This window comes from Drosophila teissieri, chromosome 3L (genome assembly GCF_016746235.2).
Source record: "Drosophila teissieri strain GT53w chromosome 3L, Prin_Dtei_1.1, whole genome shotgun sequence".
Taxonomy (NCBI): Eukaryota; Metazoa; Arthropoda; class Insecta; order Diptera; family Drosophilidae; genus Drosophila; species Drosophila teissieri.
The window spans coordinates 5,953,271-5,967,985 of record NC_053031.1 but is presented as its reverse complement, the minus strand read 5'-3'; the positions used below and the strand labels follow the sequence as shown (position 1 = coordinate 5,967,985).

At 44.0% G+C, this 14,715-nt stretch overlaps 1 protein-coding gene across 1 annotated transcript; it reads right to left on the bottom strand.

The window, feature by feature from the left end:
• Window positions 1-3,116: 3,116 nt before the first annotated feature.
• LOC122617237 lies at window positions 3,117-5,543 on the bottom strand. The gene is made up of 2 exons (XM_043792997.1): window positions 5,202-5,543; window positions 3,117-3,805 (listed from the first exon to the last, which is right to left on the bottom strand). The coding sequence occupies exons 1-2, from the start codon at window positions 5,322-5,324 to the stop codon at window positions 3,437-3,439; spliced, it is 492 nt and encodes a 163-aa protein (XP_043648932.1). The 5' UTR covers window positions 5,325-5,543; the 3' UTR covers window positions 3,117-3,436.
• Between the last annotated feature and the right edge of the window lie 9,172 nt (window positions 5,544-14,715).

Below are 14,715 nucleotides of genomic sequence, written 5' to 3'. Positions count from 1 at the left end.
TTGAAGGGAAAGTCGTTTGCATTAAAAACCCATTTCGTGGCTTTTCATAGCTCTTGTTGTTGTTATTACTGCGCCCGGTTGGCTGGCTGGCTGGCTGGCTGGTTGGCTTTGTTGTTGCTGATGGAAACTGTTTTGATTTGCGTATGGCCCCAACTATCAGGCAAAGGACAGTGGGGCGGCTACAGTGGGGCAGAGCGGGAGGAACACGCACATAATTGCCTGCCATCGTAATGGATTCACGTGCCTGCTGAGCCGCACTCGTTGTTCTGGCCGTAATGTTGTTGCGAAATATGCAAAAGTTAAGCGCCAACCGCAGGCGAGACAGAGAAAGACGGTGAAAGGTACACTGAAGGAAAAACTCCCTAGCTGGGATGCCATAGAAAAGAAAACTCATGCTATTAAAGTTATAAAAAATTTAATGGAGCTACTATTTTTTTTTTCTTGATTTATTTTACACATAAGTAACTGTTACGTCTTAATTTGTCTTCCAACACATTATTTTTCCGAGTGCACACACACCTAAGCAATTAAGGCGCAAAAGAGCGAGAGGCAAAGAGGGATATTCGTCGCCTGGCAAATTGCCCGCTGTGCCGACGGCGAGTGCGAAAGAGACGGGCAACCGAATCGAAGACACTGCAACAATTCGAATTTAATTGATGCCAGTCGGCGGGGGCAGCAACAAAAATCGAAGAGTGTGCGTGCGCTGGCATTTATGAGACGAGCTTCGCCGGAAAGAAAGGCTCCTTTTGCCACCTGGCGGTACGGACAATAACTGAGCCGTTGATTGGCACTGGGCCCAGGTGCAAAAGCTTAATTTCCCTCCCTCGGATTTCCACCTGCCAGCACACTTGAATCCAGTTATTAGCCTCGGCGCCGGGCAATGAACTTTTCCGCAGTGGGCAACAAGTGGAGGAAAACTTACCGCGTAGAGTGTGGGAAAATCCTTCAAAAGTGCAGGTATGCTAAGTTTTTATTTCTTGTTAAATGTTTACCAAACTCCTATCTTATGTTACTCCAAATCAATCATACGGCAAAGCTCGCGAAAAATATTGTTTATACGACATGATAGTCAGATTCCACTTCTCTGATTTAAATTACAGCTTCTATCAATTAATTGTGTATGATGGTATTGATGACTCATCCACTATCTTGATACAACTGAAGAATTAACTGTAGAATTAAGCATTTAACAAGCCATGAATGCGAATGGCTTGAAAATGTAAACACCACTCGTTGAGAACCGATTGCAGGCGCTTTCAAGGTTTATCAAAGCTGTTGCATGCTGCGATTTCTGCTGCACTCGGGGCTTTGTTAACATTGATGTCCTGATGTCCTGTCCGTCCAGCTGCGCCGACTGTTCGCCCGGGCGCTGTTTACTGATGCTGCGGTGGTCGGCATTGACATCCTTGCTGGCCATTAATTTTGCAGGCTTTCGCGGGGCGAAAATGGAAAATGTCCACGCTCAGTGTACCGCCGCTGTTCTAGATAAAGAGTGCAGTGGGAATCGGGCAGAAAGCAGCGCTCGATAGTGCAGTGTTCAACCTTTGGCCTTTCCTTTGTGCCTGCGACAGTTTCACTCTCGTTTTCACTCGGATGCACTGGCAGAAAAGTCCAGGCTGGGCAAGAATGATAAGAGGTTTAAAAAGGCACCCTTTAGATTCAGGAAGTTGAAAGATATCTGCTAGTTAAACATACCAGAGGTTAGTAACTCGAATTTAGTTTTTACTATTAATAAATTGCTATTATTTTGAAAGGTATTATTCTAAGTGCATTGTTGCACTTGTGCTCATTATCGCGATTGTTGCTGCTGTCGCTGTGCGGTGGCTGTTGTTATTTACTTTTTAATAATTACAGCGCTCTGCTGCAATGGTCCCTGACCACAGGCCGAATGGGTCAGACGAACGGGTGGCGGGGTAGGTGGGGAAGGGGATAGGGACACGCGAGAGACAAGGACAGCACACGGGCGGGACAGATAGCCGGTCGAGTTGATAAATTGCGCGCACGACGCACAGACAAAGAATGCCAGCTTACGGACACCCACATCCACACAGAAACGGACACCTCGCTTATTAGACACAGTGTTAGTCATTACAATAGGGTCAATTAAAACGAATAACATATATCGAATTAATACAGAAGAAAGCTAATACTAACTACTACTACTTATTATAGAATATAAAATTGTAAGTGATAAAGAGGCTGATAAATGCCTTCATATATCTTATATTATTCAGTATTTGTTCATTATGGAATGAGTAATCAAACGAAAACCTCTTTTGTTTTGTGTTATTTGTAATTTCTGGATGCTTCTGGCATCTCTTCTAGCGCCTTACCGTCCACTGTAGATGCCAGGGTCTCGTGATAAGCTTGCCAACTGTCCGCCACTTTCATCCAACCCGCAACCTTTACCACCCAAACCACCCAACATCCCGGCATCCTTGGACTTTTGCCAGCGACGGTCGAGCAATTTAATCAGACGGCAGAGCGCAGAAAAGCTGATAATACCGTTATGAATAATTTACCCACATACGCACACACGCACACACAGCCGCTGATGGGAAGTGAAACGCGTTTTATTATTGTTTCTGGACCTGTCTCTTTTGGTTTTATTTATAATTAATATAGCAGCACCAGTGTGTAATGCAAAAACATCACATAAAAGCACTTGTTGTTTGCACTTTTGCTTTCGAGCCTTTAAGAAACTGCGTGTGAAATCGTTTCAATTAGGTGCGGTAACTTCTTGTGGCTGACCGACCAGTGGAGATTGCAATGCAATTTGGGAGCGGGGAATCCCCAAAATGTCACATTCACCTCAGAAGTGTGCCGCTGTGCCTGCCGTTGTGCTTTCTGTGCGTCTGTCAAAATCAATGTGCAGACCCACCGCAAATATCATGAATGCCTGATGTTTGCGGTGGGGACTAATATCGAAATTTAGTCTTCGCAGGCGACCGCAGTAAATGAAACAACCAGAAATGAACATTTATGCCATCCAAGTGTATCATTTACTGTGTACCCTGATGTATTCGGGTAGAGGCGGTGCAAAAATATTATCTTTCGGATAAATAAATAATTGGTTTAGGTAATATAGACTTTCAATTAATTCTTTCGCTTATTGAAGTCAAGTAAAATCGCTTTATTAAACACACAAGGTTCTAAACTTACATGGAAAATGTTATTAACTATATTCAGACAAGGCAAATGGCTTTTTCTTCTTCAATAAATGGTAAATGCTTAGAGATGTGAAAATAATGTTAATGTAAAGTAACAAGAAGTTTGGCTGTTAATAAGGTAAATGACTTCTTTACGCAGTCTTTCTTAAAAATACTATACTCGACTATTATGTAATTATTTTGATTGCATTTCGGATCGATTATAGCTTGGGCTACAACACTTTGTTCAGATACATTTCGGACTAGTTTAAATCTGTGAGATAAGCTTAAACTACTGGATTGGGTTCCTTTAAGCACTCAGCTCGTTTGCCCCGTCGTCTCCTGGAGAACCACAGCAATCTGGAGCGCCTTTGAGCCGTGACCACATCGGATTCCACATGGATGCAGTTACTCCCGTTGGAAATCTTAACCAACTTCGCATCCAGATCCAGTTCGCTGGCGTTGAGTATTTGTGCGACGTGTGCCTCGTCGATTGTGCCTTTGAAGATGAGGGGATAGGGCCACTCGTGGCATATCGTCGGTCCGCTGTAGTCCCTCAGAGCCTCGATCATCCTGTCCAGACGCCTCATCTCCGCGTGGTCGTCGTTGAATTCGCGCACCTCATCCAGCAGCGCGGCCACATCGGATTCGAGCACCTGCGAGGTGGGATGGAAATTGGATTAGCTGGAAATCGCTTATTTTGCTCGATTTGCACTGCGGTATCCAATGACACAATGACAGTGACGACGTTACGGTCACTGATAGCCTTACTTTCCCTCCGGCTGAGCTATACACCCACCCACCCATCCATTTCGACGCCCCCCCCTTATTCGCGCTATTCATTGGGCGATGTTGGCTCGGATTTCAGCTCTAATATCTTTCCAAAGGCCTCGTCACTAGCGTCTCTATTAGTGCCAAATTAAGCCTAGGAACACGGCCAACTAAGCTCATGTTGGGTGCATGTTTCCACGGGGGGAACAGTGAACCCTACCTCAAACACCCTTCATCAAAAAAGTAGTTCTCGAAAGTAAAAATCAAAGGTTGAAGTGCATTCTCTCTATTATTTAAGGTTCAGAACAATTAACGACGTAATTGTTTATAGAAATAGTTCTGAATATTTATCTACTGCTTTAGGTAGGCAATTAATATGGCTTAATCATCTTAGGCGGAAAGCTGAATATGAACATAACTTTAGACTTACTCATCTGGCCATGACTGTGCTACTCATTGCGCACCCGCTCGTTTGCCTATGGCCGAACCGACATTGTCTAATTAGCGGTGCCAGTAATCACTGCAGCCCCCAATAACCCCCACCTCGCACCCCCACCCCCCTCTGACACGACGTTCTAACATTTCGTTCCCAATAACTGGCTATAATTGCATTAACATGTTCCAAATCGCAGCTGCAGCTGTTAACAGAGTTGCCGGTCGCACAATGTTGAACAACAGGTGATAGCAGGTGAAATGGCAGCAGAAATGGCGATAATATCTCGCAAGGGCTAAAAGGGGTTAACAGATATAGTCAGTCGGCTATCAATGAGCTAAATGTTAAGAATTTGATGACAAACTTTCACTAAGGAAATCAAATGTAGTGCACAAATGTAGAGTTTCTATTCTAAACATTGCGTATACGACAAGTTGAACATATATTCAATGCATATGTAAATATTCTTTTTTTTAAATACAGGACTAAGCGGGATATATAGCTTAAGCTGCGACTAACTGACTTTATACTTTAAAATTATTTTTAATTTTTGTATCCAAACAATGGAGCTATTTTTAGAGTGCAAGCCAACTTGAACAGAAAGTGTTTGTGAAAGCACAGATAACATTTTGGAAGCGATGGAGCGATAACAAAAGTGGCACAAAGGCCAGATAAGAGGAAAATTATAGACACAGAGACACTGTTGCACATACACCAGATATCGAATCTGTCAGTGCGATTGCAGCACTTTCGAACAACAACAAAAGTGTAACTCTGCGGCCAAGTGAATTACGCTTGTATGGTGAAAACAATTTGGACAAAGGGAAGGAAGTTTGTCGATCAATTACCAAAAACTCAATATGCAGATTAATAACACATTTTAGCACTTGACGAACACGACCGCGCAAACTTTCCACGCTGTGGAGCAGTTGCCTCCGCCGCTGCACCGCCGCACTAATTGGCTCTGTCATCGCGGCATCTGAGATGCCCTGAATGTTTTATATACTAATTTTTTTTTTGGTTTGCTTTCCGCCGGCGACACTTGTCCAATTTTCGGTTCGTTTTCGGACTTTTACATAGAACTAATTCGTGTTTTGTATTTTTTTTTTGTGTTTTTTTTTGTTTTCTGTACTCTCTCGTTTGCAGCCTTTGTTTTCCTCTTTATATTTCCGCGGAATTCCGCTTGCGAAGAGCGCTCGCCGTTGACTGAAGCCTCTTCTTTCAATGAGCACATTGTTTACGTGCGTCAATCAGCTGGGCACTTGAGTGTACGAGTATGGGTATGTGGGCACACACTCAACTAACACACGTTCGCAGGGCGAAGAACAATTGCTGCAGTTCCACAATTCAAAGCCACTCAAAATCATCTCAAAATCGGCTGCCACGGGGTGGCCGTGGTTTTCCATGGTGTCCGTTGTGTCCGCAGTGTCTGTGCTGACCGGGCTGTGCGGTCAATGCCACCTGCATTTATTTACCTTTGAAATTGATATCATTTGTTTTCGGATAAGAATTCACATTAATTATAAAACCGAAAGAAGTGGGTAAATCTTTGGAAGAAATGTAGATATGTATGTAAAACATAAAAATACTTGCCACGGTATTTCAGATTTATGAGGCATCCTAGAAGCAGACAATGCCATCCAGCAGCCATGCTTTCCCCTTTTTTCCATCGTTAGAGTATGCAACACTTGCCTTCTGAATGCAGCCAAGAAGTATGCAGCAGTTCCCGTATTCATATGCAAGCCACAATGATTTTAGAGCTGCTCGTTGCCTTGGCTTTAATAGTGCTTTTCTTTGGCCCAGCTTCATCCCCATCCCCGTGCTTATCCAAGATTCCTTCCACAACCCATTCTGCTGAAAGCCAAACAAGCATCAGCTGTTAGCCATTAAAATTTTAATTTTGTGCACCATTTGCCACCATCTTGGCCCACTGGGCACCGATCCCATCTCGGCAACGTCATAGCCATCGCCATCACCATCGCCATCGTCATCGCCATCGCCATCGCCATCGCCATCGCCATCGCCATTGCCATAGCAATCCCGTCCAAAGCCCTTGGCTTGAGCGATTATGTTGATGGCCAAGTCGAGGCTGCTCACCTGCAAGTGCCACGCCCACCTCACCGCCGCTCCTCCGCCTCATTCTTGTCGATAATACGCTCAATTCAATTTGCATATTCAGTTGTCCAATGAAGCGCACACCACACAGCAGCGCTGCGATCCGCCATCCTTCCAGCTGCCAATTCAATCCCTGCTCCACTCGGTTCTCGGCACGACGACCAAGCAAATGGTCTCCTTCTGGGCCATCCAGGTTGTTGGCCACTTGAAAGAGCCCAAAATGTGCCGCTGACAGCGGCGCACGCATGAGCTGCCCGAACAGCTCCAGAACAGCTTGGGCACTGTGGAAAAATGGGTATTAGATCTTAGCCATAATAATAATTATTCTGAAATTTTGGCTAAACACCTCAAAGCTTAAGTGCGGAAAGTCATATTTTCAAGTGGTAATTTTTGAACTATTTCCAGCTCAAATTCGTTGTAGCACTTTTTCGCCATGCACTTCGGGCTCCCAGCTCCAGGTCCTGCTCCCTGAATCCTTCTATCGTCGAGTCGTCCTCACCTGCTGTTAGTCCATTACGTTAGCAATTTAACTTGCGCCACGTAAACATGATTATCATCTTAAGTGCAGTGTGTGCGGGCGGTGCAATGTGCGTGCAGCGGGTGGGAAAACTTCGAAGCCAACTGCGGATTGTAAGCTGGTTGGCTCGCTGTTTAACAACCTTCAATCTGCTTAAAACTGCAATTAATTTAAACGGTTTCTTTTTTGGCCCCATTATAGCCGAAAACAGTGTTCTCAAACCACCAACACCACCACCATCACCACCACCACCAGCGCCACCCAATCGCAATCCGGATTTCAATCCGGTTAGAGTGCTGCTGCCCTAATTGAGCTTGTGAAAATCTGCCACCAGCAGGCAGAGCGTGTTCTGGCCAGGACACCTGTGAGGGATTCAGCTCCCAGGCGACACAGGTGTTCCGTCCAGACCTTGCGGATGCGGACTCTGCCCTTGTCACCTGCACGTGGTGGGTGTGGCGCTGTCCAGCGGTGATGCTGATCCTGATGAAGCAGATTGCAGCTGATTGAACCGCACTAGGAGTCGCCCACATCCACCTCCACCTCCACATCCACATCACGCATATCCCTCGTTGGAGTTGCGAGAAAATTGCAACAGCCGCTTGATTAATTTGGGGGCGGATACGAGTTCAAACTTGTGGGCGTGGCTGCTACGCAACACCATTTTAGGGCACCGCTGCGATGGGTGTTCCTAGGGTATCAAGTCATGGAGGGTATATGTGACTGACTAATGAGGTAAGTCTTGTTAAAAAGTTGAAGATAACAAAACTTAATTTCTAAATTCAACTTATAACTTTTTTATTGAAAAATAGGTATAGCTTATAATAAATATAACTTAATTTCTAAATTCAACTTATAACTTATTTATAGAAAAATAGGTATAGCTTATAATACTATACTAGGGTATTCATAAGCCACCCAATTTGCGTAAGCCTTTTTATCACTCTCACTTCTTTTACCACTTGACAGGGTAAATACGAAGCCAAAAAAGAAGGACCAAAGGCACAGAGTTCATCAGACAGACAGTGAAAAAAGGAGAAAGCTCACTCACGACTACAACTGCATTTATGCAAATATTAATATAGATATACTCACAAACACACTCGCACACATACACACTCACAGTCGGAGCAGACAGACAGTCAGACAGAAAGAGAGGACATCACAAAGTGCCGTTGACGAACCCATTATCAGGAAAACAAACCGGAGATTAACTTGGCAAAATGTCTGCAGACGTCAAAAAAATCCACAGTGGCCAGCAAGTGCGAGCGAGAGGGCAGCAGTTGGATAACCACCAGATGCTGAATAAAATATGAGCACACACACAGATGAAAATGGAGCGAAAGAGACGGCGCGAGGATGCAGACACACGCATTTGGTCCTGCAAAAGTGACACATGAGCGTAATAACAGCTAAGACCTTGCTAAGCATCCGGCAGTCAACAACCACTTGCTGGCTGCCCATCCCATGCAGATCCCCTTCCCCTTCCCCTTCCCCTTCCACATCCACATCCACAGCCACATCCACATCCTCGCCTTGTCCTGGCTGCCATCTCGTCCTGGTCGAGCGTATAGCATCCCCTCCCGGTTTTCGGGCCGCCGCTGCACTCAGCGTGATTACAAATTATAACGTCTGAGCAATCGCCGCCCGTTCTGCGACTGTGTGTGACGGTGTGTGTGAGTGTGTGTGTGCATAAAGGGGCGGTCCTGGTTAACGCCCATAGGAAATATAACTCTTCAACTTTTGTCAGCCATACTGAGGGAAACTGGATAAAAGAGTGGCCAAAAAAAAGAGGTAAGAGAACATCAAATTAAATTAGGAGAACTATAATTATTTTACATTAATGAACAATACTTTTCAACACCTTAAAAAGGAATTTAGATATATAGATAATTTTTGATTGTATTAAAAAGTAATTTAAATTATATAGAGCATTTCTATCTAGTTCTATCTTCTATTTGCTTTTAAATTATAAATATAGTTTGAAGACTAACTCACTATATAGTTAGCTCGAAAATTACCTAAATAATACAGATAAATTTGTTGTAAAAAATATGCTTATTTGTACTTATGTATAGAGTTTTTTTCAAGTGTATCTGGATAAAGCCGCCGGCTGCGTTTTTGGCTTTGGGTTGAGCGTTGGTTGGCAAACGGTTAACGAATTTGTTAACGCACTCACCGCTCGCCAGATTTCCCCTCATCCTGCATCCTTCGTCCTTCGTACTGATCCGCCGTGTGCCCGCTGGTGGTTGGCCAGACAGGATGCCCGGGCTGCTAACCTTGCCCCTGGTTGGTCCTGCCATCCCCTGCTCCTTTAAGCATTGCAACCCCGCTCCTTCATCCCCTGCAGGCGGCCGTATCCGCTTCCCCCCGGCCACTGCTTAGATAATTCCGTTAGCTTGCAGTGCTTTCGTTGTTGTCCTAATAACTTAATTATGTATTTGCCAGGCAAAGTGCTCTAAGCGTTTTTTGTGCTGCATTTAAAATGGCAAATGGCGTCTGCAACCCCCGGAAGGGAAGAGCCTGGCAGCTGGAAGGGGGTCACATGGGTCATCCGTCTGGCGGCGGCGGATTTTCACTCTAAGCCCAAGAGCACTCTGCGAATTGGGGGCAGAAGTCAAGGTGAGCAAGTGGGCTCGGTGTGTGTTGCCAACATCTGTAGAGCTTTTAAAACAATGGTATAATTGTGTGAAACTATGGTGTTAAACATTTAGTAATGACTTTGTAATGTGAAAGGTTCTTTTCTAAACCTTTTTTGGCTTTAACTTAAAGCGTATTTTTTGGCGCATTTTAGTTTTGTTTTAAAACATATATCCATGCCAGTGTTCCTTGTATTAATTCTCCAGGGTATGCAGCATCATAAAATGTTTTTACCTCTCACACTGGTACTTACTCCAAATTGTTCGGGCACTCAAATGCTTAGACCCGCTTGCCCCCAATTTGAATAATAATAACACGAACTATTTCGGGCAGCAATTGAGCAACCTTTTCGCTATCAGGACATGATGTCCTGGCTTCTACAACTTACTTTTACTACTCCACTAGTTTTATGACCACTTTCGCTCGGAATCGCGGCAGTGGGTGGCTTAGAGTGGGTGGCTTGGGGGGTGGCACGTGGCAGAGTGCGCGATTTTTCAAGGCGCAAGGTCAAGCCGAAGTAACCCATTGTGGCCCACGCACATCCTGCCGCCGAACGCAGACCTAAATCCTTTTTGATTAAATTCAATGGTTTATATCCAATATCCCCCCGAACATTTTATATGTCTTTGAAACGCATTTTTCTCAACAGAATCCTTTTATTTTTATTTTGCTCTTCTGGTAGAAACACGGACACATATACGACACACACACACCCACTCGCACGCGGAGACATAAAACAAAATGGAGACAGGCGACCGGAGGAGAAAATAGATTGAAGTGTAATCATGGTTTTGAACTGCTCCTCGGTCATACATTTAATCTGAGCCAACGTAGCAGACACAAAATGGCCAAAAACGGCCAACGAAATGGGAGAGAAAGTAAGCGTTTAGACTGCCTTTCCTGCCTTTTGTGTACACTGAACGCTTTTCTTTTCCAGAATGCAAGTTTGAGCAACCAAAACCTCAATTGATATTAGTAATACCTTATGGGTGATATTATAGATCGCGACACTTATTAAATGAATTTTATGTGTTATTTTTCTGAAAGCTTTTTCAGTACCTATATTGACTTAGTTTTTAGAAGTGTGACTAGTCACATATATAAAACAAAAGACATTGTAATTGGAGGGTATTGGAATGGGCAAAAGGACGAGGAAAAGTTCGAGGACTCGTGCGGTGATGCTTATTCCGCCTGACTGATTGGTGGCTCCTTTGTCTCTGCTCCCTGCCCCCTGCTTCCTGCTCCGGATGTCTCCGCATTTGTGCCCCATCCATAGCCATTGTGCTCCATCTTGGGGGCTCAGTCTCCTTATTCTTCGAGTGTTATCTAAGTTTGTTTGAATAAACTTAAGCGAATGTTTTGTAAGAAGATTTCCTTTATTGCCAGAGAGTGACTTGGCTTTGGTTGACAACCACATATGGCTAACTAGCTGGATGACAGAGGGGCAGGGCGGCTATAAGCCGGGAACTGCAGTTCGTTCGAATGTTCCACATTGAAGTCGTTTCAAGTTCACTTTGCATTTCGTGTGTGTCGAGTATCGAGTATCTATCTGTTTGGGTTGAATGCTTTTTCGCCTTGCTGTTTGATTGCTCCAATATCGATTCAGTTCAAATCGTTTCGGTGCTCTTTAATTCCACCTTAAGTCAATTTAACAACACCGGCACTTGACCTGCCCATCAGTGTATCATAATAAAAGCTATAATTTCAGCAATCTAGAAATACCGGACACAAGCAAACAATGGCTTAGTCTCACTCGGTTCGATTTTGAAATAATACTTAATGACCGTAAAATTATACGGCACAGCCAAGTGTCCTTTGGATGCGGATCCTTCTGCTTTTGTGGGCCCACAGTCGGAGCTTATGACCGTAGAGAGTAGGCGCCATAATCGTTCTGCGGTTTGTTGTTTGCCTTCCGAAAGATGATTGCGAATAATAATACGGTGCGTTTCATTGGCGTAAAACAATTGGGAGCTCTGCTTTCCGTTTTATGCTTAAACCCTTTTTGGAATACTAAATTGTTTAGGAATAAAACACTTTAAATTTATTTGTGCAATCAGTCATTCTCATAAAGTTCACATACTCGTATTTTTCCTGTGTGACAGAATAAACTGCAATCTTGTAGCCGAAAAGCAATTATTTTGATTAGCTTTAGCCAAAATGCTAACAATAAACCTTGAGAGTGAAGGCAAGCCTTTTCCCTTATTATTTATGCACAGCGCTACATCAATTCATTAAGGATGTACAAATAATTTTCAATTTTACCAAGCTCCGAGCAGAGCTCTTGAGTCGCAACATAAGCTCACCCAGAGTGATTGAATATTCCACACCAATTTTATATCAATTCCATCTTATTTTGTTGACCCCAAGCAGTTGGCCCCTGTCCATCTGTCCATCCATCATGTTCACCGGAGTTGCCCTCCAAGGAAACTGGACGTATGTGGCCAGTATGAGATACGAATATGTGTCTATATCTTTGTCTCAACCTTTGTCGATGGTGTCGATGTTTTTGTGGGCGTGCGGAGAACTTTCAACACGATACACGGAACACGGAACAGACTCTTAAAATGGCCATAAAGCAAATTGTGAAAAATTATTGTGTGTATAAAATTTAATGACATGTCAAAAAGGATATCCGGCATACGCTGCTACGTTTCTTCCACTCTTTTCATGTTGATGTCGATGTGGTTGCTGGCTGTGGCTGGCTGCTTGTGTGGCCGTGTTGCCGTGTTGACGAGCTGGACAAATGGCCGAGGTCCTGTGGCCATCAGATCCTCGTGGGCGGACGTGTAATGTCCTGTAAGTCCTGACAATTTTAGTCTAGTTGCCGGCGTATTTGTATTTACTTCTTTGTGTCCGATGCCAACACATAATCAAGCGCAACTTTATTATTTTGCCCAACAACTACGCTCTGTGTCGGGGTTATTTTTATGCCCAGCTCAGCCGGGCTCTACGTACATATATGTACATATGTATGTATATACATAGTATAGCTGTCTGTTGTGCGGTCTTTATGCCCGTCATCATTATGGTCTTGCTTCGGCTCCGCTATATCCTCTTTGCCAGTTGCCATGTTCCATTCTCCATGCTCCGTGCTCCATGTTCCATTCTCCTTGCTCCATGCTCCATGTTCCGGGCTGCACATTTTATAGTTTTCAAAAGTCACAAAAATGTCAATTGCTTGTCTTGCTTTCTCCTCCTTGGCCATTCGGCTGGCATTGAATAAATTATATTGTGGTCATAAAGTTGCTGCACCATGTTTACCACACAGATAGATATGGCCATGTCCATGTTCATGTCCACGTTCCTGCACCGCAAAAAAATGGGACTCAATAGCATACAAATTTCATTTTCTTTCTTACAAATTTCATCCTAATAATATTTCATAAATGTTACAGTAGAACATATGTATCTACCAGAATGGAAAAGACTTAAAGACTGTTAATAACACTGCTCGAAAGTAATATAACTTCCGATTTAAAGTTCTCCGTGTAGCTGATGTCATTATCTTGGTATCTTGAAATTTTATCCGCAGCTTTAGAATCGTTATATTTGCAGAAAGGGGGAGCCAAGCTAATCAGCGGCGGGATTTGATTTTGGAGCTCGACAGTTGGATCAACAAATTACACCCACTTCAATAATGAGAGGCCATTAAGTGATAAATTATGGTCGAGCATGTGACCGGGGACTTTTTGAATTTTAATCAAGCTAAAATTTGAGGCAGTTGCCATCGGGTCAGGGTCGAAAGCCATAATTTCACTTTCATTACTGACTGCTGCTCCTTGGAATGTCCTGTTAATGTGCCTCGCTCGAGTGGAGCATAAATCTATTTATGCGGTGCTCCACAGCTTTCGCTTCGGCTTGAACCCTTGGTAATTGAAAATATTTGAAATAATTCATAAAATTTTTATGCGATTTCTCCCCCCGAAAAAGGCGAAACTATATCGGCGGAATGGGTCTTGTCTCTACTTATCAGATCGTATAATTTAGCGCAGATAATTGTTTTAATGATGTCATAATTTTGCCTTGATGGCGTGCTTACAAAATGGCTTCAACTGATTTATGCTCCACTCCGATTCGAATGCCCATACCCTCGAAGTGTGGAGGCGTTAGCCTGGGGGCTTGTGCACTTGTAGATACCGCAGATAGTGGCATACGTAACCAGTTTGCCGCTCAACAAAAGAGTAAATAACGGCATTGCATGATTTATGTGGAAATACGAAAAGGCAACCAAACGAAATGCAGACGAAGAAAAGCCTTAGTTGCCATGAAGATCTTTCAAAGGAATTTGAAATGTTATTAGAATATGTTAATTACATATTTCTTTCTTTCACCTAATAAAAATCGCAACCTTTATTCATTCGAAATCTATCTATTGAAGTGCCAACAAAATGTTTGTAGTGTAGTTTCTACTCGTGGCCGCGGGCCACCTCCATGTGAGCCGGGCCACCTGAGTGCCCGAATCGCTGACTGACTGTCCCTACTCCACATCTGACTGGGAGATTGTGTGGGCGCTAACCACTTGAAAACGTTAAATAAGTTGTCTAACCACACATTAAACCAATTTGGCACTGCGCTGGCCGCCAGTCTGGCACCTTGGACTGTGCAGGAGCAGGTCCTGCCAGCTCCACCCATCGTCCCACCCCGGGATCTCCGGCTCTGGGAACCGCCCACTCAAGTCCCTGGCTGCCATAAATCATAGGGCGACCCACGTATGTGAATACTAGGGGGCTAGGGGATCGATAAATTATTATTAGTTGGTCTGTCCAACGGTCCCAGCCCCGAGTCCTTCCCCTTTTTGGTCAACCCTCCTGGTTGGTTGGAGGCGCGTGCAAAGGAAGTTGTTAGATCCCAGAAAGGAGCGCTGACCGAAATCCTTGGCTCGCTGCGGTTCAAATGCCTTTTAACTTAACAACTTTTTTTCCTGCTGCTGCCAACACCAAACAAGGACCCACACCCACACACACTCCCACACACACCATCACAAATCAATGGGTGACTTTGTTCCTGGCGGGCGGGCACACTGAGCGACAGCATTCCCAAATTGTTCCTTACATGAGTTTTGGGAGTTTGTTATAAATATGCTTTTCAGTAAA

Excerpts from the sequence above, each read along its gene's own strand:
- LOC122617237 (XM_043792997.1), bottom strand. The coding sequence starts at position 5,324 with ATGACAGAGCCAATTAGTGCGGCGGTGCAGCGGCGGAGGCAACTGCTC. Across the intron at positions 3,806-5,201 it reads ATCTGCATATTGAGTTTTTG|GTGCTCGAATCCGATGTGGC; the intron begins GTAATTGATCGA and ends CCCACCTCGCAG.